At 45.8% G+C, this 27,270-nt stretch overlaps 1 protein-coding gene across 1 annotated transcript in view; it reads left to right on the top strand.

The window, feature by feature from the left end:
- Positions 1-26,786, top strand: part of NIBAN1 (niban apoptosis regulator 1) — a 55,194-nt gene extending 28,408 nt beyond the window's left edge. Inside the window, exons 5-14 of the mRNA XM_039726240.1 lie at positions 995-1,159; positions 13,678-13,793; positions 16,096-16,200; positions 16,303-16,465; positions 17,234-17,421; positions 17,660-17,821; positions 19,806-19,916; positions 20,472-20,579; positions 21,440-21,551; positions 22,684-26,786. Of these exons, the coding sequence (XP_039582174.1) occupies positions 995-1,159; positions 13,678-13,793; positions 16,096-16,200; positions 16,303-16,465; positions 17,234-17,421; positions 17,660-17,821; positions 19,806-19,916; positions 20,472-20,579; positions 21,440-21,551; positions 22,684-24,353 (2,900 nt within the window). The 3' untranslated portion in view covers positions 24,354-26,786. The remainder of the gene's footprint in view (positions 1-994; positions 1,160-13,677; positions 13,794-16,095; positions 16,201-16,302; positions 16,466-17,233; positions 17,422-17,659; positions 17,822-19,805; positions 19,917-20,471; positions 20,580-21,439; positions 21,552-22,683) is intronic.
- The last annotated feature ends 484 nt before the right edge of the window (positions 26,787-27,270 follow it).

Here is a 27,270-nt window from a genome sequence, read left to right as displayed (position 1 = left end):
TCCTGCCTGCCCCCACTCCACCAGGATGGAGAAAATTCAGGCTTTATGGAAGCAGGTCTCACATTGCAGAGTCAGATTTGGAGAATGGGATGCCACATAACAAAAGGGATAAGGGAAACTTGAAGACAAGGATTTATTTTTTGAGGCCTTTAAATCTCTAGTATTTAACAGTTAGGTACCCTCTCACACCCTTTCCCAAGGCACAGGGTGGTCAGAGGGGCTTGGGGATGTCCTGTGTGTGTCACCACAGCTCTGCAGCAGTTGGGGTTGAGTGATGTGGAACACCCCAAGGGTGCTGGTGGGCTTCCCATGGCTCTCCCTTCAAAGACATCATCACTTCATCTTTGTGGCACTACTCTCTGTCTGTGTGGTGCTGAGCACCCTCCAAGGTGAACCTCATGTGTCCGGGCTCTCAGTGCATGTCAGTGACTCCAGACTGGGAGTCCTAAGTGTGCTGTCCAGCATCCCCTGTGTGCAGGGACCCGAGGCAGGTGGAGCTGGAGGTACTTGGTGCTTTCTTTACATCACCTGCAAGGGCTTGAAGTGACAGTTTTTAAGGGAAGTTGTGTGTGGAAGTCCTGGAACCAGTCCTGCTGTTCCAGCACGGTTTATTTAATGCAGCTAGTTTCTGTAGGAAAGTCCATATGCTCCTAAATGGTCTTTATGTGGAACAGACCAGAGCTCCCCACTAATTTACTTATCTGCCATGAAACCCTTTTCCCTAGCAACTGCAAACCAGTGAAATGGTTTCTTTGAAATGTTACCAAAACTAGATTTTTGCCACCTTGAAGACAAAGCAGGGGGCCATCAAGTTGCTGTGGTGTAACACAGAGAGGGGGTTGATGCCAGCTGAGTGTGCCCATCCCAGCTGCGTCCCCCTGCCCTCTGTGCCCAATCTCCTGGACTGGGATGGAGATTAACCTGCTGGCAAAGGTGTGGCACAGAGCCACCCCCAGGAAATCTGCAGCTCTCAAACAGAGGTGTTTTTGTGCAGGCTCAAGCGAGGAGGCGGCTGCGGCCTTCGTGCCGCTCCCGAAGGAGTTCCCGGTGTACCTGTGGCAGCCCTTCTCCCGGCACAGCTACTACTGCTTCCCGGAGCCGGGGGCACAGCGCCGCTTCAGCGCCGTGCTGGGGGACTGCGTGAGGCATTCCAACCACGGTGAGTGCGGGATGGGACTGCGTGAGGCATTCCATCCATGGTGAGTGCGAGACGGAACTGCGTGAGGCATTCCAACCACGGTGAGTGCGGGATGGGACTGTGTGGGACATTCCATCCACGGTGAGTGTGGGATGGGACTGTGTGGGACATTCCAACCACGGTGAGTGCGGGAAGGAACTGCGTGAGGCATTCCAACCACGGTGAGTATGGGACAGGACCTGAGGGACATTCCAACCACAGTGAGTGCGGGAAGGAACTGAGGGACATTCCAACCACGGTGAGTGCGGGACGGAACTGCGTGAGGCATTCCAACCACGGTGAGTGCGGGACGGAACTGCGTGAGGCATTCCAACCACAGTGAGTGCGGGAAGGAACTGAGGGACATTCCAACCACGGTGAGTGTGGGACAGGACCTGAGGGACATGCCAACCACGGTGAGTGTGGGACGGGACCTGAGGGACATTCCAACCACGGTGAGTGCAGGATGGGACCTGAGGGACATTCCAACCACAGTGAGTGCGGGATGGGACCATGTGGGACATGCCAACCATGGTCAATGTGGGATGGGACATGAAGGACATTTCCACCATGGTGAATGAGGGATGGGACCTGAGGGAAGGGATTGTGTGGGACATTACAGCCACGGTGAGTGCAGGATGGGACTGCCTGAGGCATTCCAACCACGATGAGTGAGGTATGGAACCGTGTGGGATGTTCCAACCATACCGAGTGCGGGATGAGACCTAGTGGGACATTCCAACCACAATGAATGCAGGAAGGGCTCAGCCTGGGACAGTGTCACCCACCCAGAACCCACCCACCCAGCTGTGGGAAAATGCAAGTCACTCAGGAAAGGTGCTTGGCTTCAGCACCCTGAGGAATGAATCAACACAGCCCTCCCTGCTGCCTGCTGTGCTGGGAACACAGTTTGGTAGGGTTTGGGGTGCAGTGGGTGTGAGCTTGGGGAGAAAACATGGGAATTGCTTTGGAAGTTGTGCAGTGATCCAAAATCCCTCAGAGGTGTTTATTACTAAGGCACAGCTAATCCTCACCTGCATTTGCAAGCTGAGTTGCATCACAGCTATAAAGGCAGGAATCATGGAATATCCTGAACTGGAAGGGACCCACAAGGATCATGGAGTCCAGCTCATGGCCCTGCACAGACAATCCCAAGTATCCCACCCTGTGCTATACAGGAGACTAGTGTGTACAGCACAGAGGGAGTGCAGTCCCCCAGTAGATTCCCGTGTTGTTACACACACATCTCTCCTGATCAAACATTTGGCCTTTCTGCAGATATTTCAATGGCAGCTCTAGCCCCAGCCATGGTTAAGCCTTGTAGCTGGTCCATGAATGGTGTATAGGACACAGTATTGATTGTCTGCAGGTAGATAAATTCTAAATGTCACTTTCTGAGTAGGTTAGCCTAGAAAATTTTAAAAAACCCTAATTTGTGACTTGCTAGAGTTATAAAAACAGCTTTGCTCCCATGAAATTGAAAGATCATTTATGAATTGGATCCTACAGAAAAAGAAATGCTTTCCTGATTTTCACATGACTTTTTTCCACCAAGATGCCCTCAGTTCCCCACTGGTCTCCAGGGTCTTCCATGCCTTTAGTGTCCCTTTGGAGTCCCATCTGCTCCTGCTGCCCTTGGTGGGAGATGGGAACACTCAGCAACTTCCCCACTAAACTCAGCTGCTTGGGTCTGAAGCCCAGGCTTGTGGGTAAATGAATTGTGAGTGCAGGGTGTGAACAGTCCCTTTTTTTGACAGAAGTGGCTCATGGTGGATGTTTTTTAGCTGTCACTTTAGTCTCCTGGCCATCAGCTTCATCCCATTGCCCTCAGACAGCTTTCTCCTGCTGTCCTTCCTGGATCATTCTAGACTACCATCTCTCTTCCCTTGTCTCCATTGCCAAAGACCTTCCTAGTTTCCTTCAGGACTCCATTCCCATGAGGAAAACACACATAACTGCATTTCCAGGCAGTTTCCTGAGATGTGCAGTTACTTGTGTGGTGCTCAGGGCTGGCTGGTTTCAGGGGCCTTCTTCACAGGAAATGTGACATTCCCAATCTCGATGCTATTCAGGAGGTGAACACTCCCCATTCCTGGTCCCAATGTTGTTCAGGTGCTGTACAGTCCCTAATTGCATTCCCAGTGCTATCCAGGTGGTGGACAGTGCCCTGACACTCTGGATTTGGCTCTTCACTTTGGTAGGGAGATGTGGACACATTCAAGTTTTCCTGGCACTCCATGACTTGAAACCTGTTCATGATGTTTGGGGATTTTAATTTCTCTTCTGGAACAAGTGTAATGGGTTTGACAAAGCTTTTGGCAGCCTGTTATTTTCTTAAAGTTCAGCACATCACTCTAGGGCCCAATCCTGAACTGGCAGAAGCTGGGTTAGGATGACCTAAGAGGTGTTTTCCGTCTCCAAAGCCTGCAAGTCTGCATTTCATTATATTTCATATGGCTTAGCTATTGCTCATTTATGCATCTGTTCCAGGATTTATCCCTCTCAGCTTTTCCTGTGGTCCAGTTTTTATCTGACAGACAATGCCTCAAGGCTCATCCTTACTTCTGCCCAACAGGGTGAGAAGCAGATAAAGACAGTCTGGATTAGAATCTGGTGTTGAACCAGGAAATTAGTTTCAACAGCTATCAGGGAAGCAGGAGCCCCTTTTGTGTGGATTTCTTGGAGTTATCCCCTGAAGATCTAAGGTGCTGCAAGTGGAAAATGATCACTGACAAGCACCTCAGTAACCTGAACTCTGCCCTTGGAGAGATTTTTTTTCCCAAGGGCTTCGTATTGATTCCTATTCATTCACACATCACTGAAAAATATTAGTTTATTAATGCTTCTTAAAGTCTTTTTTGCAAACACTTCTGCTGACAAAAACAGGTGTGTGAGCAATCTTACAAAGTTACAGCTATGTGCAGCAAAACAATGGGTAATAAGGATTGCAGTAGAAAATTTGACTGTGCTCTTTTATTAAAAAATAGTTGAAAAGAGAAAAGAAATGTGAAAAATCCTTCATGTTCGATTGTGAAATATAATTTAGTGGGAGAAGGAGCATGGACCAGGGCAATACTTACTCCACCTCTTCCCAAAGTGCCGAGTTCCCATTTACCAGGGCAGATTTGACAAGGGCAGGACAAAGATATCCTGTCTGATATGAGTAGCCTTTCTGTCCCTGCTGTGATCTGCCACTCCTGAAAAGGAATGGATTGCACTGGGCTTTAGCCAAGGACTTGGAGGAGTTCGTGGTTTCAATGTGTTTTCTTTCTCCCAGGAAGCAGAGTTAAACACGGAAAGCTGGAGTGAATCAGCGCCGGGAGCCGCCCTGGCATTCAGCTGCTTCCTGTCCCCCTGTGGTATAAATACCCAGCCCAGCCTGTGTTTCTGGGATTTCTGGGCAGAGCAAAAGCATTGGGATTTAGTGAGCACCACTGGGAAATGGCATTCAGATGTTTGTGTCATTCCCATCTCAAATTTCCTCTTGTCTTTGCCCTTTATACTCATTGGTGAGGGCTTGGTGGTTTGAGGAGACAATGATCTCCTTCAGCAGCAATGGAACATGAAGTTCAAATGCTTTTTGGGTTTTAATTTGTGAGGTGGTGTGATTAGGGCTGATCAGTGAGAAGACAAGTACCCAGGGAGCAGCAGAGGAAGTCCAACAGCCTGGGGGTCCGTGGAGTTGGGCTGACTGTTCTCTGCTGCTTCTGGGGAGCCTGTGCTTCCCAAGTGTCTCTGCAGGTCAGACCTCCAGCAGTGTGGGATTTTAAACACTCCTCAGCTTTTTGAAGAAGCTGTGCTTGAGTTTAGGTGGAGTGTGGAAGAAGTGGTTTAGCATTTTCCTCCAATTTTCTAAGCTGCTCCTGCCAGGTTACAGGGGGTGGCAGCATGGGATACTTTGGTTTGCCTTATCTCCATGATCCACACTGATCCACAGCCTGGACTTCCCTCATTCCATCTTACTCCCTGTTTCCTTAGTGAAATGCTGAGGAGTGCACACCTCAAATTTGGGGGGAATCTGCTGCTGAAATGGCCACCCAGTCCCCAGTGGGGATGTTCTCTCAGTCCCACAATGGCAACAGTGAGGGAAAGGCTCAAAATATTCACAGGGCTCTAATATTAGCTATCCCCCAGGGTTTAATCCTTTATGTTTGCATGCCTTGAAAATCAGACTGAAGTTTCTTCTGAGTACTTCTTAAATTATTTGGTTTTTTTAGGTCTTCTTGCTTCCTATATGAGTTTCATTCATATTTGCTGTTGGAAGTGGGGAGCCCTGACCACTTGGTGCTGGGATAGAGGGAAGTCTGCATGATGGGAAGGAAGTGACAACTAGCTCATTCTGGGAGACACAGGGTTTCACTTCATGATTTTATTTTTTTTGTCTGGTTTGATTTCACATCCACATCTTGACAATCACCCTCCTGACACAGGAAGCTGAGGGACTTTCAAAACCATATCCTGTCATCTCCAATTTCAACAGAAACAACAACAGAAATTATTTTGAGCAATATGTATATTAAAGAAGTATAATAAATACATTAGGCAAGAGAGAAAGACAAAAGCTTGTGGTGGGTAGATTTTTTGTCTCCATCTCTGACTTTCAGGGCTGCCTTTATCAGTGTTTGTATTTCCTTTTTCAGCTCTGAATTTATCTGACAGTTGTTTTCCTCATAGTTATTTCTAAATTTCCTATGTTACATGTCTATAGTACCTGTATAGGACTTACCAACTCTTGGACCAGAATTATTCTGAACTCTGATAATTCAGATATTCTGGAGCACTGATAAAGGCTGAGAAGCTGACATGAAATCCTTGAGCTGAGGGATGAATGTGTCTATAATCTCTATATACAGAGCAGCTGTCAGGAGTCCAGATATCACTTTGGAAGGGTTTCTGGGACTACATGCCACAAACAGGGTGGCCTTTCTTCCCCAGAGAGGGAGATGAAGGGAAGGATTTTCTTATTGCCTGTTTCCAATGGATGTGGAGGGAGCAGTTAAAGAAGAACTGAGGAGGAAATTGCTTTTTACGACATTAAAGAAAAATGTCTTTGTGCGCTGGGATGAAAGTGACGCCTTTTGGAAACTTTGTGTGGTAGTTTGGTGTGAGAAAAAGTACAAATGGAGATAATATTTACCCCTTCATCTACCAAGACTTGTGTTTTGGTTCCTCTCAAGCAGCTGCTCTGCTGGGGTTAATTAAACCCCTTTTTGGTTAATAAGATGAGACCACCTGTGATCCACATGAGTGGCTGAGACTGTCTGCTCTTTCACCAGTCCATTTCACTAGAAATACCTTTGGTGAGGCTTGTGGGGTGTTAAAAAAATCAGTAAAATTTTTAGGACATGATAGAGAGGTTTTTTTGTATAATTTTGCTTGAAATAAGACTATTTCTCCTCTTTCTAGGATGTTTTTGCTCTACAGCATGAGTTCATTCAGTCAGCATGGCTGACATGGTTTCCTACACTGTGGTGAGGATTTTCAGTCTGTAGGAGTGACATTCATTCTGAAAGAGACAGATGATGAATGTGGCAAAATCATAATTGCCATTACGTTCTTCCCATCCCTCTCACCTTGGGCTGATTATCTTCTTACATACTGCCAAGTGTGGGGTGGTGCAGGGGAGCCACTGCCCTGAGCCCACACCCCAGCCTGTTTTAGGAGCTGTGAAGACTCATTTGTGCAGAGCAAGGTGGGGGTCAGGCTCCAGCTTTGAAGTTCTGAAGGAGAGAAATCACAGAATCACAGAATAGAATCACAGAATCATGGAATGGTTTGGGTGGGAAGGAACACCCTGCCATGGGCAGGGACACCTTCCACTTTCCCAGAGTGCTCCAATCCCCATCCAGCCTGGCCTTGGACATTGCCAGGGATCCAGGGGCAGCCACAGCTTCTCTGGGCACCCTGTGCCAGGGCCTGCCCACCCTCACAAGGAACAATTCCTTTCCAGTATCCCACAGAATCATGGAATGGTTTGGGTGGGAAGGAACACCCTGCCATGGGCAGGGACACCTTCCACTTTCCCAGAGTGCTCCAATCCCCATCCAGCCTGGCCTTGGACATTGCCAGGGATCCAGGGGCAGCCACAGCTTCTCTGGGCACCCTGTGCCAGGGCCTGCCCACCCTCACAGGGAACAATTCCTTTCCAGTATCCCATCTGACCCTGCCCTCTGTCAGTGGGAAGCCATTCCCTGTGTCCTGTCCCTCCATCCCTTGTCAGAGTCTCTCTCCAGCTCTCTTGGAGCTCCTGTAGGTACTGAAAGGCCACAATAAGTCACCCTATAGTCTTTTCTTCTCCAGATTCCCACCTGCTCCAAGAATACAGTAGGTGGTTTGGAAAGCAGTTGGAAAATGTCAGAAATAAGTGATACTGTGATCCTTCGTGTGTGTTTATGCAGTGTTCATTAATTTTTTAGACTATGAAACCCACACCTGCTGGGCTTCCCACTGGAGGTTCATTGTGCCCTCTCTGGTGCTGCTATGAACAGCTTCAGTCTGGGTGCTGAGTGCTGATTAGCAAACAGTTAACCCTGCTCAGTGTTGGTTTGGTGGCCAAGGAAGGAACTTGTGCTGCAAAGCTCTATTTGCTCTAAGTACAGAGTATTCTTTCAGGGCTATATCATGTTTGGAAGTGACCTCATCTAGCTTCTGTTGGTGGTTAGCAGCTTCACACCACATGCTCTGTGGATAATGTGAGCACGCTGCTCACAGGAAATCCCCAGAGCTGGGAGGTTGGTGCCTCTCAGCCCCAGAGCACCATAGATATCTCATTTTGTTCTCAGTTTGGATGCTAAAAACACAGGACAGCATTTTGTAAGGGTAAAATGTGTGTCCTTTTATTTGGAGAGTCATTTTCAGCTGTGCTTGAGCCATGTCCCAAGTCCCAGGTAACCTTCCTTTTCCTGAGGTGCAGTTCCTGAGTTTTCCTCATCTCCCCAGGTTCAAAGCATGTTCCTTTTCTTACCTGCCATCCCAGTGGGTTGGGACCATTGCTTATTTTTTGGAGACAGAATTTCCACAGTTTAGTTTTGTTGGGGTTGATGGCCATGGCTTTTTCACTAGCTGTCTGTGGTATCTAAATGCAGCAGCTCTTAAAACATGCTGGAGATCACGTGAGCTCTTAGAAAAGGAAATAATTTTTTATCGTGCTCATTTATTTTTATTTGAAGGGCGTTCCCTAATTGTGGTGCTGGAAGGCTGGCAGAGTGATTCCTTCCCTGCAGGAATGTCTCTTATTCCCTGATGGTCTCCAGCTGCCTCCACCCCAAATCCTTGGGGGCTGGCACAATGGAGCACTGTCTTTGAAGTGTCAGTACCACTATCCTGTCTCTTTAGTTGTGTATTTTCCCTTTTTTAACCAGCTTATGTTTTAAAATAAATAAATTTAAAAAAATAGTTAGAAATGGATTATTTTTTTAAATTACAGTGTGTATAGTGGAAAGCAGGGGAAAAGCAATTCTAAATATATACAAAAGAAACAGATGCCAAGGTGTGAGAGGGGAATGACTTGGAAGGCTGAGAAAATTGGGAAAATGTAATTTGCATTTCTTAGCATGAAATCTATTCTCTTGAGGGTAGCAGTGTCTAGTGGAAATAAGAAGGGGTGGAAGCACCAGCTTTTGAGACTGCACTTCAAATTCCAAATATTCTTTATCTGCCTCTTATTGTCTATTTGTAACATCACAAGAAGGAAGGCCCTGTACCAATACCTGTACTGAGATTTTTTGTGTCCCAGGAAAAGGCTCTGTAAAGTGACTAACAAGAAGAAGTTGTGAGAGATGCTTTGGCACTGCCTTCACCAGAGCCAGCTCTCCATCAAATACATGAGGAAGCAAGGAAATAATATTGTGAGATCACCTAAAATCAAATGCAGTTTTTTACTCATTTATCATATTCCAAAAATTAATAGTAAGTGACATTCTCCTCCTCAGTGAAAGGCTGCCAGACTGGACTCCTTGGTCATCTTCATCTTCCAGTGATTGCTCTCCTGCCTTCTCCGGTCTTTGTACAGATCCTGTCACTTTGAATTATTTGAGAGGATATTTGTGGGCCTTGCTGTCTTGTAGGAGGGAACTAAAAAGTCCTGAGTTGTTTCTATCAATTGTGAATATCTTGTGTTGGGAAGAGAGAGCTGCAGTTCCTGAGGCTGGAGGGTCTGAGCCTGGCAAGGCCTGTGGGCTCTGACATGAACATCTCCTACACAAACAGCCATCACTGGGTGCCACATTGTTCATATCAGTTAGTTACCTGCAGGAAGAATTCCAGGATCATATAAATTGTATTACCTGTGTGCAGAATCTGGCTGGGATGCTGCAGGGAGCAGATGAAGCCAGGGTGGATTGCTCCTGAGTTTTGGTGGTCAGATGGAGGGTGTTATGTCAGAGTCAGCATTTCATTAATTAAAACCTGTGCTCTCTGAGCTCAGACTTCTGGATTCTGGCTCAACACTTGTTCAGCTGTGTCTTTGGGCCTCAGCCTTGTGTGAAATGTCAGCCAAAAGGCTGAGGTTATTCTTCGTGGTGGAGCTCACTTTGGGGAAGCACTTTATCCCCAGTCAATAGACCCCTTCACTGTTACTGGATTGCAGCTGAGTTCCACCATTAACCCAGCCATGTTCAGCACTAAACTGTGTCCCCAAGTGCCATTAGTGACAGTTGTTGTTCAGAGGGACAGTTTAAATGGAACGTGGAAATAATCACTTTTTAACAGCCATGCCAGTGTTATGAAGGCATCTTCCTTTGCTTGTAATTAAGAAAAATCATCATCTGAGTGATTAACCTCCTCAACATCAGCCCCAATGCAGCCATGTGCAGTACAGACAGATGCACAGTTTGAACTGGAATGTCCAAATGCAGATTTCATATTATCTGGATTTGCTGGAAATCCAGTTTGAGCCAGAGGCAGCTGGAACACTCAGCCCCTCTGGTAACGAGCCCCATGTGCAGAAGTTCTTGCACAGAGCTCTCCAGTGTCAGACCAGCTGGTCTGTGGCTGTGGATGAGACCAGGGCCATGAGGGCAGTTCATTCCTGCTGCTGTCCTTGGCCGTGTGGGAAGTGTTGGTGAGCCACGAGTGGACAGTCTGTCCTGAGGGCTGCAGCCATGTCCCTCTCCAAGGGTGCAGCTATCCTGCCATGGACAGGGCTGGGAGGGCCCACAGGACCTTGGGAATGAAGATTTGCTCATCACTCCCCAAACATTCACCTGCCAAGGGGCAGAAGGAGCAGCTCATAGCCCCGGGCACCCTGGTAGCAGGATGCCATTCCCAGGGCAGCCCAAGCATGGGAGACAGCTGAGACTGGGAACAGGACCCTCTAAGTCAACCCTTCTGCACCAGGTGCAGGTGCTCTCAGAGGGTGTCCAGTAGCCTGGTCTTCTGGGTATAATTTTGATGAGTTGAGGTTTGACATAATTATGTTTTTTAAAAGAGAAATTATTCACTGCATGGAAGCTCCTTCCATCCCCAAAAGCTTTCTGCAGTCCTGAACAAACTGAGCCATACCATTGAGCCATGTGCAAGTTTGGGGAGATTTGTAAAGTTGTGGTGCTTCCAGTTGTCCTTCCATCTCCCAAAGTCAAAGGGAGCTTTATAGCAGTTACTCTGTATTTATAAAAGGAATATGTGGTTAGCAATATCTGTTATTGAAACAGGGCTCTATGCTTGGATATAGTGACTCTAGGTAGGTTTTTTTTTAAAAAAACTAAACAGAACAAACAAAATTTATTTTAATGTCCACACATAAGGAATGTTATGTTCATTAGAAGCTGGAGAAGATGCTTGGGTGATTTTCCAAGTGCAAGACATCCTGGATTGAGCATGCAGTATCAGGCTAGGTACCTGTAAAGCCTCACTGGCCTTTTGCTGGAGAACACTCAGCAACCTTGCTGGCTTTGTGTGAGATTTGGGTAAGGGATACTGCAGCCAGCACTGCACCAGGCTGCCCTAAGCTGCTCCCCTCCGTACAACCAGCAGGACACGTGGATCACTCGGGACAGGGGCCAGCATGGCTGAGGGGAAGCCCCTGTGAGGGCTTCAGGAGAGGGGAGCACCCATCGTGCTTTCCCCTGCTGAACACTCGTCCCTGGCACCGCTGGGCTTTGCCACCTGCCCCGCTGGCAGCTGCAGCTCTGCTGCTGTGACCCACAGCCCAGCTGCTCCCTGGCACGCCAGCGGGGCTCCCCAACAGCCCAGCCCTTGTTCCCTGGCCTGGCTGTGGCTACCAAGCCACCCCCTCCTGCAGCCTTCCCCTGGGATGGGCAGAACGCTGGCTCTGCCCCGCTGAGCTCGTGCAGAGTCTGCATGGCAGCTCCTTTCAGCTGGGCACAATCCCCTTTTCTTGAGCCCTGCCATGAATGTGCTTCTGTCTCACCAGCAGCTTCTGCACAGCCCGGCACTGGATGGATCTACTTGTTCAAAGCCTTATCACTGAGGCAATCTTTTCCTCCTATGGAAAGTGAGAATGAAATTGCCTAAATTAAGCAATTGTAGCAGCCTTGAAGGATAAAACTTTCTTTCTGCTTGGAGTTGTTTTTGTAGCAAGACTGCCATGATTGTGTTTGTGTCCTGTGTTTACTGGCGTAGGAAAGAATGTGGGTTTGGGATTTTATGGCACTTACAGTTTAATGTTTTTCCCATGAGCTATTCAGATGAATCACTCTTGGATTTTTAGCACCTTCTTCCCACTGCAGTACGGGCTTGGGGACAGTCAGAACAGAGAGAGAATACCCCCTTGAGCATGGATTTAAAACTTGGTGATCTTAGAGGGCAGACTCCTGTCAGCACTGGTGCATCACCATCTCAGCAGCTCCAAGATCCAGCCTCTGGATGGTCTGTTGTCCCTTTGGGTTAGGAGGGAGCACAGCTGTGAAGGAGGAAAACATGTGAGTCATGATTGGAGGGCTGTGGGAGCTGCAGTTTTCCCTCCCTGCTGCCAAACCAGGCCCTCTTCTCCTTAAAATCTTTCCAGTTTTATTTTGGGAGGACAAAAGTTTTTGAATGCAATGCTCCACCTCAGTTGCTCAGGTGGAACACTCCCTTCTTTCATTAAAACTGTGGTCAGAGGATGTTCTCTCAGCACTGAACAGCCTGACTTACAACTAATACTGGTTTGTGACTTGCCATGACAAATGCTATAAATCCTGGAGGCAATAGTGAAGGTAGGGTTGGGATTTTGCCTGGCTGATTTTTTTTTTTTTTGATGATTGTATGAGCTTGGAGAGTTTGTGTGATGTCTTTGGATCTCCAAATATCTGCAGATGAAGAACAGTATCAAGAGAGGGTTTATTGCCCCTCAGTGTGTTTAACAAACCTTCCTGCAGTCATTGCAGCCAGGTGAAACTCTGAAAGGGCAAATTTTGACATTTGGGCTCTGAGCAGATCTGAAACCATGCTGTTTTCAAGCAGTTTTCAAGCTTCAAGGACAAAGCCCCGATGAAGTTAATTGTAGGTTTCTGTAGCTTCTGTTTTTTTTAAAGTGCATGGAGGAGATATTTCAGGTATTACTGTGGTGTTAATCCTCCATGTTTCCCATCATTTCTCTAATCCCTGCATTGCCCTTGGCATTTTTGCAAGGCTCCTGTAAAGCTTCTCTCTGGAGCAGTTTCATGAACAAGCCCAAAGAAGTGTTGCTTGACAAGCAAGGCTTGAGGACTTACTCCTGACTCTTCTCATCACAATTGTTTGTATGTCTCAGTACCTTCTAAAGCAGCATAATTCCCTTTGAGAGAATCAACATTCTTGTTCTTCCCTCCTTTGTTCTCAGAGTGCACAGCAGGACTTCAGCTGCTCAAGGCTGCAGCAGATAATCTTGGAGAGGGGACAATAAGCCTTTGTGGCTTTGTTTTCCCACAAGACAGTAATCCTGACGCTGTGATAGTGAAGATACAGCACTTAAATCACTGAAGTGTTTGGGGATGGTTTTCTCACTCAGGTTTGCCAAGCAGCCACTCTGCTTCATGTTTTGAGGCCAAGGTGTCCCCAGGCCACCACACTGTTCTCAGGAAGAGCTCCCATGTGGCAGAAGTGGCCTTGCACAATAACCAAATACTCCAGAGCCCTGGTTGGACATTCCTGAAATATTTAGGGAAATCAGCATGATCTTGTCAGGAGTTTTTGTTCTTAACTGGTACAAGCATGGTGCTTTTTTTTGTTGGGGTCTGTTGTATATCCATGAAAAACCATCTTGATCCTCAGTTTCTTAAGAAAACAAAGGAACAAAAACGTTATTGGGGAGTGTTAACTCAGGATTTAGCAATTTATCCAATGAGCTGCCTGTTGTTATTGTAGACTAAAGAGGAAGAATTCCCAACTGTTTGCTTTCCTATGTTAATGCACTTCTAAATCTTAGTGAACGCCCAAGGTCTCCAGGCATCCAGGCTGGTAAATTATTTAAAAATATTACTGCTAGGTGCATGTGGAGTGGGAAATGGCTCAGAAAAGGATGGTTATTTTTAAAGATTATTTCTGGCTAAATCCTTTATGTTACTTTTTGTTTTCTCCAGACTTCCTCAAACAGACCACGTATGAAGTGGAGGCGTTCTTAGAGGCCATTCAGTTCTTCCGGCAGGAGAAAGGCCACTATGGCACATGGGAGATGATAACTGGCAATGAAAAACAGGTAAAAGAATATATTACTGATGGGGCTTTGGCTTTGGGTATTGCAGCTCTGAGGATAGTGAAGATTATAAATTCCCTTGGCAAAAAGGGCATCTTAAAAAAGAAAATTTCGTATATAGAAATACCTGAGATTTTAAGACATCTCTTACTCATATGTAAGTGATAATTCTTTTTTAATAAAAACTTCTGAAACAGACTCTTGCATAGTAACAGTTACACAAAAACACAAAAAATCTGTGTACTTCATTTCTGCAGAAAAGAAATGCTAAGGCCAGAGTCTGGTTCCATACTTGGGCACCTGGCTTTTGAGCACTCATGGTAGCTGAGATTACCCCACAGCCCCACTGGCATCACTCCACGTGACTTTTAGGCCATTATTTACACCCTGATTTATAATTTTTTTTTTCCAAACTCTGAGCACTCAGCAGCAAATGTTTACTTGTTTACTTTAGTGCCAACTCCTGGCTGTTTTCCTTGATGAAATCTGGCTTCCCTTTGGGAAAACGGAAAAAACCTTAAGGAGTGTAGTTTGTCTTAAGGAACCATGTTATTGTTTTAGAAGAAGCCTACCTTTGAAATGCTGAGAAATGTGGAATCTGGAGAAAAATCTATAAACAGTGTCTTTCCTACTGCCATTCTGCCAATGACTGAAGTTCCCTGCTAACATCTGATAATAAATGCTTTAAGGAGTTACGTGAGGGTTTTTCTCTTCTCCCCTCCTCCTTCATGTTATGGAGCTATATTATGGTGCTAGTTTCACTTTATGTTTTATTTTTCCTATTGCTTGCCAACACCTTACTCATAAGCCATATGTCTCAAGAGAGCTGTAATCAGAAGACATCCAGCCTAGTTCCACTATTATCTTCTTAGCAATAATTCATTCTGTAAGTATAGTGTGTTCTCATGGCCTGCTTGGACCAAACATAATAATTATTTTAGGCAAATATCCAACCTAAGTGAGTGGCTTGGAGCAAGCAGGCTGAAATTTGTTGCTGTAAAAGTGCCTGCAGAATGCCAAGAAATGTATTTGCTGACACTCATTTGTGGTGGCTGAGTCCACACAGTGTCAGCTCACACTGGGGCTGCAGCATGGCTGGAGTGGGAGCACGAGCCAGGGCACCTGAGGGAAGATCCAGCAATGCCTTAAAAATGTTCCCACGGAACTCAAGATTCTTCAAGATTATTCAAATGTAAAATTGTAGAATCACAGACTATCCTGAGCTGGGAAGGACTCACAGGGACCATTCAGTCCAGCCCCTGTTACTGCCCAGACACCCCAACAATCCCACCCTGTGCATCTCTGGGAGCGTTGTCCAAACTCTCCTGGAGCTCTGGCAGCCTTGGGGCTGTGCCCATTCCCTGGGGAGCCTGGGCAGTGCCAGCACCCTCTGGGGAAGAACCTTTCCCTGACAGCCAACCTAACCCTCCCTGAAACAGCTTCATGCCTTTGCCTTGCCTCTTAAATCTCTTAAATCTGTCTGATCTGTTGTCACATTTATTTGTAATAGTTTGGATTACTCATGGGATCTTTTTTAAGTGAGCCATTAGTTTAGGACCTGAATTAGTGAATTGCTTTTTACAGACATTTGAGTCAGCAGCGATGAATACGAAGTGCTGCTGTGGCATTATCTATAAGTACTTAAATGAAACTCCAGTAAAAGTCTATTGCATATTTGAGGCATATTAGAGGTATATTACAGCAGGCATTGTGTGTTGTATTTCCATAGGGGCTGTTTATGCCCTGTTTTACACTGGGCTGCAGTCAGTCCTTTACTTGTGCTGCTTTAATTCCTGCCACTTCCCTCTGCTGGTGTTGGTACATGTCTCAGATCCTTTTAATATATGAGGTGCAGTGTCTGGGAGGATGGACATGAATTAAAAAGCCCTGAAAATGGATGAAAATGGCAAGTTAAGGGGTGTTTTTGCACTCTGTATTGGCTCAGCCAGCAGCTGGGTACAGCAGGGATGTGATCCTGAATGTAGACTGTGCTGGGAGGTTGGTGCAGCTTTCTCAGGCCAGAGACAGTGTCTATAAATAAAAATGTGGAGAGGGAGGTTTAGACTCCCAAAATCAGATGTATATTAATTCTTACATATTTATTTGGTGCATTTGAGTGGGACAGGTAAGGAAGGAGTTGCAGTTCAAATCTAGGCAGAGTACAAAGCCTCTGTGGGTAACTCCTGGCTGCTGGGAGGGAGGACAGCTGAGCCACTGCCTGCTCACATCACTCTGTGCTGCAGTGCTCAGCCTTCAGGTAAAGAACAGGTAAAGAACTTGTAATTTTCATCTCCTGACCATACAGATCCTGAGCAACCTGGTGATGGAGGAACTGCTGCCTAACCTCCAGACAATGATCCTGCCTAAAATGAAGGGAAAAAGGAATGACAGGAAACGGGCCTGGTTTGGGGTAAGGACTGACACTACACTGAGCAGGGGAGCTGTTGATCACACAGCAGCTCTCTGTGGGTGCTGATTCTGATCTCTGCTTCTCAATTTGATTTGGGTCCAGATCGTAGAGGAAACCTATGGCTTAGTCCAGCAGCAGGTGGCAGAAGGATTAAGTACCTTGAAAGAAGAATGTAGAGAATTTGCAAAAACTCTTGAAGGGACCATTCGTTCAGACATGGATCAGATTCTGAACTCCAAGAACTTCTTAGCTGGAAAAATCAAAGGTTAGTGGAGTAACAGCTGTGCTTTGGAGCAATTCTCCAATGTTTCCCATTATGTTGCTCAAATTACCAGATGTGCTTGTTTTGAAATCCTTGTGTGTTTTGAGAAATCCAATTTTCAGAACACAAATGAGCCTCTGCTGCCTTTGGTGGGAACTGATACCTGTGGTCACTGTGTCTGTGAAAATGCCAGGTCTTCTCAAATTGGAGATGACAGGTTTTGTGTGTCCTGATCAGAGTTGTTCCTTCTGCTTTCATTTTTACTTGCACAGTCCTAGGTAGTGAAGATACAGGTCATGTGAGCATAATTAAAAGACCTGATCTCTAGGAATGCACCACAAAACCAGGTTCTGGTTATGTGACAAGTCCATGGGCTTTCAAGGAATATTTAAACTGAAGGGCTTCTTAGGTGGTTTTTATTTAATGTGAAGTTATCATAATTTTATTATGAATATAAAAAGGAATGTAAAGGGCGAGCAAAAAGTTGTTGGTGTTGCTTAAGCTGTCAAATAAATAAATAAATAGCTGGTAATCATACTCAGAGCTGCCTATTTCTCTGCCCTCACAGTGCCCCCAGTTGCCTGTGTTTGCTTAGATGAGGCTTGGGACAAGAGTTTTCAGTGTCACTCATAAAGCTGTGAACTCCTTTCACACACTCATCACCTCTGTGGAGGTGTGACTCCAGGGAAAAATACAAAAACCATTGAATTAACTGCAAAGAGATAAGTTTCACTGTCTCTAAACTCATCTGTTGTCTGTGTGACCCTCCAGCCAGTGTTTCTGAGCCTGCCCAGAAGTGCTGCACAGAGAACATCCAGCCATTCCTCACCTCCATCCTGGAGGAGCTCATGGGCCCCGTCAGTTCCGGATTCACGGAAGTGCGCGCGCTTTTTGACAAGGAAGTGAATGAAGTCATCCAGGACTTCCAGAAGACCAATGACATGACCAGGCTAAAGGAGGTAAGACAAAACAGAGCTGGAGCCTTCATATCAGCACAAGGATGTTCTTGGCTAGACCTTGGCTGGCAGCAGGATTTGCTTTCCCAGGTGGAAGCATGTGAGCACCTGGTTTTTTCATGTAGAAAGTCTTGTGCAACTGGAGTGCAGATACCAGAATTTGGGTTAAAGCCAAATTGTTTCATTCTCTATTAAAAATTCACCTCTGGTTGCTTTCTCTCAATCCTGCATGGGAATGCAGAATGTGGATCAGCTCATGACCCTGCCCTTCAACTCAGTGAAAATGGAGCCCTGCTATCTGAAAGTGAACCTGCTCCAGGAGCTCCTGCAGGACCTCAAGAGTCGCTTCAAGGTCTATCACATCGATTTTGTGATTCAGAGGACACAGAACTTCATGCAAGAGGTACTGTAAGAATCCAGTTTTTCATCTTGGGAGAACAGGTTAGGTTTGTCCTGCTAATCTGCTTCCAAGTAATCTCGATAAAAGTTGTGAAAGAGCCTCAGAGTGTCTCACAGGCAAGGTACAGGTAACAAAACCTGAGAAAACCAGCTAGAAGCTGCTTGACACATTTGTGAGACTGTGTGTGTGAATTGTTCAGCAAGGCATGAAAATTTCCGATGGATCATCTGTTCCCCTGAACTTTCAGGTTCTGAATTCCCAGTGTCCCAGCACCCAAGAAAGTTGTGTGTGTAACTAGTGGGGTGGCTAAAAATCACCTGATTCCCTTTCTTGAGGCTCGATTTTTCAGGAAGAGTATTAAATGTGTTTTACCAAAATGGAATGTCTCCTCCTTGGTAGTTGATTTTCTCACTAATATAAAGTAAAGCAATTAATGTTAGAAACTCAGAGACAGATGTTCCAGGGTGTAGGTGCTTTATCCAGCCTCACTTTTCAGGGGACTGGTGGAGGTGACAATATCATTCCAGATGAAAACTGAACTCCATGTCTTTGTCTCCTCTTGTGTGTTTTGGTACAGGCTATAACTCTGCTTTGCCTGGATTCTTGCTGGATGCCTGGCCAGAGATCTCTGAGGAGCTGGCCAGCAGACTGATTTCAGTTGCCAGATCACAAGGCAGATTTGGCCTTGGAGCTCTAAATTGAACCCTGTGACTTTAATCTGTATTTGGGAAATTTACTAATCTGCTCAGTAATCTTGTGAAATGGAGCTGGTCCAGATCTATGGAGTGGAAGTTATGAATATGGAAAACAAGTGTCTAGGACAGTGCTGAGATAGGGTTTTCCTAAAAGCAGCTCTTCTGAGTATAGCCAGGACCAGCAGCCAAGGAATTACTCAGAAATAAAATTCTGATTTCATGTCTGGGTCTTTCAGGGGGGACCATTCCAAAATGCTGCCAAATAAAGTATCTTTCACTGAGTCAAGACAAAGAAGTAGACAGAAAATAAATCCCATATAAACCAAGAGGTCTTTTTTTCTGAACGGAACATGAGTCAAAATTAACAAGAAATAAATTATAGCAGGACTTGTTCATGTTGTAAGCATGCTGTTATTGCATCTTCCTCTTTAAGAGGCTGGTATTTTCTTCATAAAAATATTGTGCAGTTTCTCTTTTTGTCCATGGGCGTTTATTTCATAAATAAGTGAAATCAGACATGTCTGTGTTGCTGTAGTACATTTTGGCTAAAATGTACTTCGGGTGGAGGGTGGAGCAGGATTCCTTGCCTTGGGAGCTTGGCATCCTCTAGTGGCCGATTTCGGGAAATCTGGGAGCACGATGCTCAACTGGCTGAAGGAATGCCCCCCCTGCATATCAGCCGGTACTTCTCCAATAAGAAAATGTTAAAATTTGAATGGGAACAGCTAAAGAAAAGGCAGAGCCTCGTTAAATAGACTCAATTACCGCTTGCAGAACTGTTTGTCTGAAATATCTTCAGAGAGGGGCATAATATTCTTAATGATAAGCTAAAAATATGGTAAATGTCAACTTAGCATAATTCTGTGAGAAATGATTGCACTCTGTGTGATTTTTGCTGATTATTTATTTGTATTATAATGAAAGCTACTGAAAATTATGTGCAGTATGATTAAATGCTGTTTATTAATGATTAATGATAGAAGTCAATGGGAGTCTTCTTATTAGGGATAATGAGTTTTGACTGTGGTCTGTATACACAGATAATCAATTCTACATTTTGTCTCTGCCAACATCAGTTTGGGTGGGGACATGAGATCAAATCTGTACAAGAAAGCTGGCACAGCATGATCATGATATCACAGCTTTAATTTTATTTATTTATTTCAGCATTTCAGTGCTCTTTACAGCACCTTCTCAGAAACACAGTTTAAATTAACAGTTGCACATGTCATGTTTGCAGGAATTTTATGTTACTGATCTTTAACAGGTTTTGTTTAAATTACTATTTTTAGCTGATGGAAAATGCAGTTTATACGTTCGAGCAGTTGTTCTCTCCAAGCCACCAGGCAGACTCGGCCAAAGTTGCAACAACCATTGAAAAAGTCAAGCTGAGAGTGCTGAAGGTAAATGTCATGCAGCACATTTGCAGGCTGCCTTTCTGGAAACAGAATACATTTTATATGAATGTACTTAGTATTTGAAAGAGGATAAGCTTTTACCAGCTGAAAATATTGATTTGCTGGCCCTTAGCAAAGCTGCTCATTTGAGGTATAAAATCTAGTTCTGGGCAGACACATATAAAAGTATTTGCATGTGCAGTCCCTTTAATTGTAGGTAAATCAGATTATTAATTGCTGTGGATCTGCATAAATAATTTTTAATTAACTTTATAATTAGCCTGCCACTGGGATTCGTTACTCTCAGAAAGGGCAGTGCTGAAACACCCAGGCAGGGCAATCGGGGACTGTTTTTAACCTCAGAGTTAAAAGAAGTGAAAGAGATCCCAGAACAGTAGATTTGAGAGTGATTTTGTAGAAGCTGGACTAACCTGCATGGCCATTCCAAGCCTGTGCCCCTGTGATGCAGCAGCTACAGGCTGACAGGAAGCAGTTCCCTCTGGGAGTGGTGAATAACCCCAGGCACGCTTGGGCTTGTTTCTTTCTGGTGTGTTTTGGCAGCAATATGACTACGACAGCAGCACCATCCGCAAGAAGATATTCCAGGAGGCACTGGTGCAGATTACCTTGCCCACAATGCAGAAGACACTGGCTTCAACATGCAAACCAGTAGGTGTCTGGGACTAAAAACCTCAAAAATCAATAATGGAAGGCAGGGGAGGAACAGCACCTTGGCAGTAATTCCCTAACACTGTCAAGGAACTGTGCAGATCTCCTGCCTGCTCAGTGCTTAGACTTGCCACTTCATGGGTTGGGTAGGTGTGGAGCACAGGGACAAGCATTTTATCACCTGGAATATGTGTGCAGACATCTCATGTCTCTGTCACAGAGGAAGCAGTGGTGGAGCAAACTTCCACAAGCCTTTCCTGTTTAGTTTCCCACCAGCCTTTTTGTATTTGTGCCTCTGCAGAAAGGAGCAGCCAGCTCTAGAAGCCAAAGTGTGCACAGCTGACAGGCCCCGCCAAGTCCTGACCTTTTACTTGAAAACCTCCAGGTGATTTGTGTAGGTGCCTCTTCTAGAAATGGGCAGAGGTCACTTAATTTACTTTTTTATAGACCACCAAGCAGCTGCTTGATGACAGTGATTCAGTTAGACAGATGGGTATAAATCAGTGAGCTCAAAGTGTTACACACCTATTAGAAAAACAAAACCAAACCCCGCATCTCCCATGGATTTGCCTCCTTGGACAAACAAGTTGTGAGGCACTTCCTCAGCAGCTGTTTGTTTCAGCAGGCAGTGATCTGCAGTGCATTTAACTGTGGTTGTACTGCAGGAACACTGGTAAGTACATAATTGATTGTGGATGGTCACACGTAGCTCTTGGAGTCATAGTTCAAACAGTGCACCCCAGGAGCTGTCACGGGGTGTGGCAAGACCTGCTCCGTGGCATCTCCGAGCTGTTTGGTTGCAGTAGGACTCAGAATGCCTCGGTTTTCTCCATCTGTTCCTTTCTTCCCTACCTGCACAGGAGCTGCAGAAATACGAGCAGTACATTTTTGCTGATTACACAAGTGTGATCCAAGTAGAGAACGTGTATGAAGAGATTTTACATCAGATGCTGCTTGAAGAGGCCCTGAAAGGTGAGAACATTTCTGAGGTGACAGGAATAACACTGCAGCCTGTGGCCCATGAGCTTCCCAGAGCCCTCACCTGACTGTTCCTGTCCTGCTTTCTCCAACACTGGTGGTTATATCCCTACAGTGTTTTTTTTTTTCATTTGGCTCACTGAAGATGTGTTTCAAGCCCTAAAATCTGAGTTATGGGGCAGCTTTACTCAACCCATGGAACTCAAGAGTGATGGCTTGGCACAAGCCTTTTTCTAACAAAATGTAATTATGGCAGTTTCACTTGATCTTGATTCTCTGGGCCAAGGAGGGAGATTCTGTCCTTACTTGTACAGATTTGGTGATGACTAAATGGCAAGACTATGCCAATTGCAAGACTTAAGAGAATTGCAAAGACTAATGGTAACAGAGATTAATTTCCTCAAATGAAATTGACTGCTGGATGCAGTTTTCAGTACTCACTGATGCCAGTGCAGTAGTCCTTGCAGATCTCTCTGCTTCTCTGTCAGAAAACGAGACTATTCTTAACAAATACTACATATACATATATAAATACTTCTAAAATACTTGTATCTCTCTATATGTGCCTGTCTGTCTATACCCTGGATAAAAGACAAGCAGATGTACTACACAGGATGTTTTCACAGACCATAGGCACTCCCATTCCAAAACAGCAGTATAATAATTGTAACCAGCATACTTTTATTGGCATATTCAATGTAAATCCTTCTGCACTGAAGCATTACCCTTGTGCATTGTGGGTCCTCTGCAGCAGAAATGCTTAGATCAATACTGAAGTGCCATTATTTAAAAAATAAAATTCCCATCTCCAGAAAAGAAATGTGAACTGAAAGGAAGCTGAATATGAACATTGGTGTTGTCTGGAATCATCTGCCCAGGGAGGTGGTGGAGTCACCATCCCTGGATGTGTTTAAAAAAAGATTGGATGTGGCACTTGGTGCCATGACCTAGTTGAGGTGTTAGAACATGGGTTGGACTCGATGATCTTAAAGGTCTCTTCCAACCTAGAAATTCTGTGATTCTGTAATATCAAAATGTACAACACAAACTTGGGAAAGCACTGTATGTTCTTCTCTGTGCCTCTGTCGGCCTTCCCACAGCAGTTTGGTGTTTGTGTTTTATTCAGTGATCAACGAAGCTGCCGTTCTGAGGAAGCACAACCTGTTTGAGGATAACCTGAGCGTGCCCTGCGAGAGCGTGTCCAGCCTGACGGAGCTGAGGACCCCCGTGGGATCAGCACAGGGCACCCCCGCCAAGGCACCCGCAGCGCCCCGAGCCGAGAGCTCCGACACCGAGAGCCACGGGGACGAAACGCTCGTTGTGACAGGGAAAATCGTGTGGGAGAAGGATGCCGATGAGGGAAAGTCAGCAGACAAAGAGGCAGGTGCCTCTGCTGGTGCAGCTGGTGATCAGGCCAGCAGGAGGGAAGCAGTGGCTGTTACAGACATTGGTGACAAACAGGAGTCGCCTTCGGCTGGCCACACTAAACAAGGGGCTGCAGAGGGAAAAAGCGCGTTGGAGAATGTATCAGAGTGTGTAGTGAGCACTGAGGGAGAGCTCAAGGCACAACAGAAAGCTGTGGAGGAAAAAGTAGCTTCTGGGACTGACACTGCAGTAAAAAATGTTGAAGCCAGCCCTAACAAAGAACTGAAGGTACCTGAAGGAGCCGTGGAGGAAGAGGTGACTTCAGAGAGTCAAACAGTAATGGCTGCTGTGTCTGTCAGTGGCACTGAGAAAGCAAGCACAGCACAGGAGAAAGTTTCTGAGATAAAGCTCACTTTCCCACTTGAGAGTGTAACAGATACAGAGATTTTAGGGGGTGCAGAAAAGAAAAGCATGGTAGAAAATGAAACTGTGGGAAAATTATCTCAGAGTGAAAATGCACTAGGAACAGGGTTTGAAGGGGATAGTAAAAAAAGTGGTGAGAGTACTGAGACAAAGATCGTTTCCCAGGATGAAAAGACAGGGAAAGCAGAGTTTGGGGATAGTCCTAAAAAAGAAAGCCATTCTGAAGAAAAGAGTAGTAAATCCCCCGATGATGTGAATGAGATAAGGAGTTTGCTGATGCTGACAGTTGAGATCCCAGCAGATACTCCAGCTGAGAACATAAGGGAGGTCTGTGAGGGCGAGCTGCTGAAGTTGCAGGAGCACCGTAATGGGAACTACGAGTTGAGCGAAGTGGCCGTGGCAGAAATTCAGGTGAGCCAGAAGATGAAGAGTGAAGACGCAGCAGAATGTGTGGAGTTCAAGGAGGAGCGGCCGTCCTCAGCCAGCCTGGGGACAGATGGTACGAGGGTAGAGAGCGTGCCCAGGGGGGCACAAGCACCGTGGCTGGTGGAGAGCTGGGCTCCACCTCAGGAGTCAAAGGCAGAGGTGGAGAGCAAACCGAGTGTGTGGCACGCAGGTGCGGGAGGGGAGAGGCTGCAGCCGGAGGAGCACAGGGGAAATGCGGTGGATGGGGAGCAAGGAACCGGGAACAGCCACGCTGTCCCGGGAGAGGCTGGGACACAGAGCTCCTTTCAGAGCCCTGCTGCAGATGCAGCCACGAGGGACGTGCCCATCCTGGACAGAGCAAACCCGGGCCCAGGACTGCTGGAGCCGGTGTCCCTGCAGCCGGTGTCCCTGCAGCCGCAGCCCGGCGCAGAGCTCACGGCAGGCACAGAGCCTGGGCGGCGAGAGGGGGAGCCGGGAGATCAGCCCTCTTCACTCGCAGGAATTCAGAGCACCGGAGGAAAAGCGACTCTCCCAGAAGAACACCGAGAAGATGGTCCTGCACAGCAAAACTCTGAGGAGTAAAGAGCAGCTTTCGGGCCAGCCCTGCAGGACCTTTCACTCCAGTGATCCCTGTGCAGTTTGGAACACTCGTTCAGGTCGGGGCTGGAGGAAATGCGCTTTGCTGTGGTGTCCCCAGCTCCTGCAGGTTTCCCGCAAATCCCTTCCTGAGGGATGGGTGGTGGGTTTCCTTTTGGTTAAAACCAGATTACTGCTGAGGAACTTCATCTGTCACTTCAAATCTGCTCCCTTTTAAAGCTAGAGAAGAAGTCTGGAAATGTGACCACTGAATGCTTCAAACTATCATCAATTTATTTTAACAACTTAGCTGTTCTTAGGGATCCTCTTGGTTTTTAAATGCATGGTTTTGACAAGTACCACTCTGATTCTGGTGATTGGTACCTACATACTCGAGGATGCTTATAGTATTTGCATGCAATATACAGGAAATAAAAACATTTTTTAGTAGCAAACAGAACCAAATAGTTGATTTAGTAGATTGCTGAAAAGCCACACTGTGCAAAATCTGCAAACTGATTACTTAATTATTTTCAAGTTTTGGCAGATATCAAAGACAAGCAAATATTCTGATTTTTTTTTCTCTCTCTTATTGCTGTATTTAAAAAGGGGAAAGTATGGGAGCAGGTTTCTCAGTCCCACTCTGCACTTCAGGGTTATTTAGCCTTCCAGAGCACTTTATGGCTATTTTGTTTTGTTTTGTTTTATGGAAGGGAGAGGAGAGAATGTTTACAATAACTCTCACCATTAGGCAGCATTTCTCTGGTTTAAATCCCACCATAAAATAGATTCACTTACAGCTATTTCATACAGAATATCGAGTCCTGCCAGTCCCATTCCCACTGAGTTACTCAGGTCTGTAGACCTCCTTAGGTGTGGAAATCATGTAATAAGTGGCAACAATTGTGAAATACTAGAATCATTGCATCCAATTTCTAATGCAGATGTTAACTGAAGTGACAGGCAGCCAGAAGTTGTTTTTCATGTTCTCAGGTTTGGAGGGCAGAATCACATCACAAAAGCAGTTATTAAAATGAGACAGTTGCTTTCATACACACGATCTGTATCAAGCCGTGATCTTGGCACAGAGTTGCTTAAATATGTTCTTTGCATCTCAGTTTGCACAGAAAAGCTTGGAGAGGAAACCCAGTATTTTTGTAAATTGGCCTTTCAAATGCAAGACCTCATTTTGGAGGTCAGTTTAAGGCACCTTGAAATTCTGGCCCGGTGTTTTGGGCCTGTTTCTGAATGTCATACAGTGCAGAACAGCAAATATCAATTATAATTGCAGCAAGGACTGCAGGATTTATGCCCATAAAGACACAGGGAGAAATAACAAAGTCCCAGGAGCATAATATGTGTTAACATTTAACTTCAGCAAACTATGCAGAGTCTCTTTTAATGCTATCAAAATAGTCTTTAATACTAACAGAAAATTGACACTAGAGGAACAGGCAAATATTACTGTGTGAGGAAGGGACCTTGTTGAGTAACTGGATTAACTACTCTGTCACTACAGTAAAATAAATGCAGTTCCTATTTATTCTAGAAGCTGTACTGTGGTATGGAAACGTGAAGGTCACAGATGTTTTCCTTGCAGAACTACTTTGACTCGTTTCCTCCTTCTATTTCATGCAAAAATACTAATTTGGAAATACACAAGCCACTGCCAGCCACTTTTTTTTTAACAAATCACTGGTTATTTCACTGTCAGCTGTTTCATTTTTACAAATCATTAACTATTTTTAATTGGTACTGTGTTAAGTGATTTCAAATTTATAAAGTGCCCTAGAGTTAAGCAGCAGCAAGCAGCCTTTTAAAGCTAAAATTAGGAGACATTATGGGGTTTTAGTACTTTTTTTTGTATGAAAGGCAGCATGGCAGGAAAAAAGACTGCAGCCTTCTGCAAAAGGAAACAAATTCATTCTATATGAATTAGATACATCTGTACAGAGAGCATTTTTGCATAAGTATTTCCATAATGGTAATTTTGGAGTTATTTCTGTGGCAGGCCTAGATCTGGGTAATATTTTCCTGTGACACGTGTTGCATTGCTGAATGCAGATGCTCAGATGTTTTTCACCAGACGGATGGGTAAGGATGGGGAAGATTCAGCCTGTATAATTTAAATTGCAGCTCCTCGTGGCCAGGGAACTTTTTTCCCGGCTTGGGGCATTTTCTGCCCGTTTCCAAATAGATAAAGTAGTGTTTTTCTAGTCTTTACCACAGTTGGTTAGAAGCGACAGCTTGGTTAGAAGAGCTCAGCAATCTGCAAGGTTACGTGGGACCACTGATCAGGAATGATAATAACGCAGCCATTGCGTTGTTTTTGTTGCTTTCTTGCCGTTTCCTTCTCAGCCCGGGAGCTGTAATAAATCCCCTCTCTCTGGAACTTTGTACAAACGCTCGCCGCGGAAATAAAGACGCTCTTCCCTTCCACTGCTGGGAGGCTGCTTTTGTGAGGGTGTGATAATTTGGGGGGGGATTTTATTAAAGGAACGTTTCTTTCCTCGGGCAGTGACGGCAGCGATTCCAGCACGGAGCGGGGAGTTTTTAGCGGAGCACGGAGTGACAGCGTGAGGGGGGAACGGCTTCAAACTGAGTGTTGGATTGGGTATTTAGGAGGAAGTTGTTCTCCGTGAGGGTGGTGAGGCCCCATCACAGGGGGCCCAGAGAAGCCGAGGGGGCCGATCCCTGGGGGCGTGCGAGGCCGGGCTGGAGGGGGCTGTAAGCACGGGGCTGTAAGCACACCGCTGCCCACCACGGGCTGCTCTGCACGGCCCGTCCGTCCCGAGCCGCCCGGGAGCGCCTGAGGGAGCGCGGCGCGGGGCACGCCGGGAGCTGTGGTTCCCCGCCTTTTGTCCACGTCGCCCCTCTCGTCACGCCTTCCCCTGCCGCCTCACGTGACCGGCGCGCCGCGCTC

This window comes from Passer montanus, unplaced genomic scaffold (assembly GCF_014805655.1).
Source record: "Passer montanus isolate IOZ18808 unplaced genomic scaffold, ASM1480565v1 scaffold58, whole genome shotgun sequence".
NCBI classification, from domain to species: domain Eukaryota; kingdom Metazoa; phylum Chordata; class Aves; order Passeriformes; family Passeridae; genus Passer; species Passer montanus.
The sequence above is the reverse complement of the archived record's forward strand: the minus strand, read 5'-3'. Positions and strand labels throughout refer to the sequence as shown.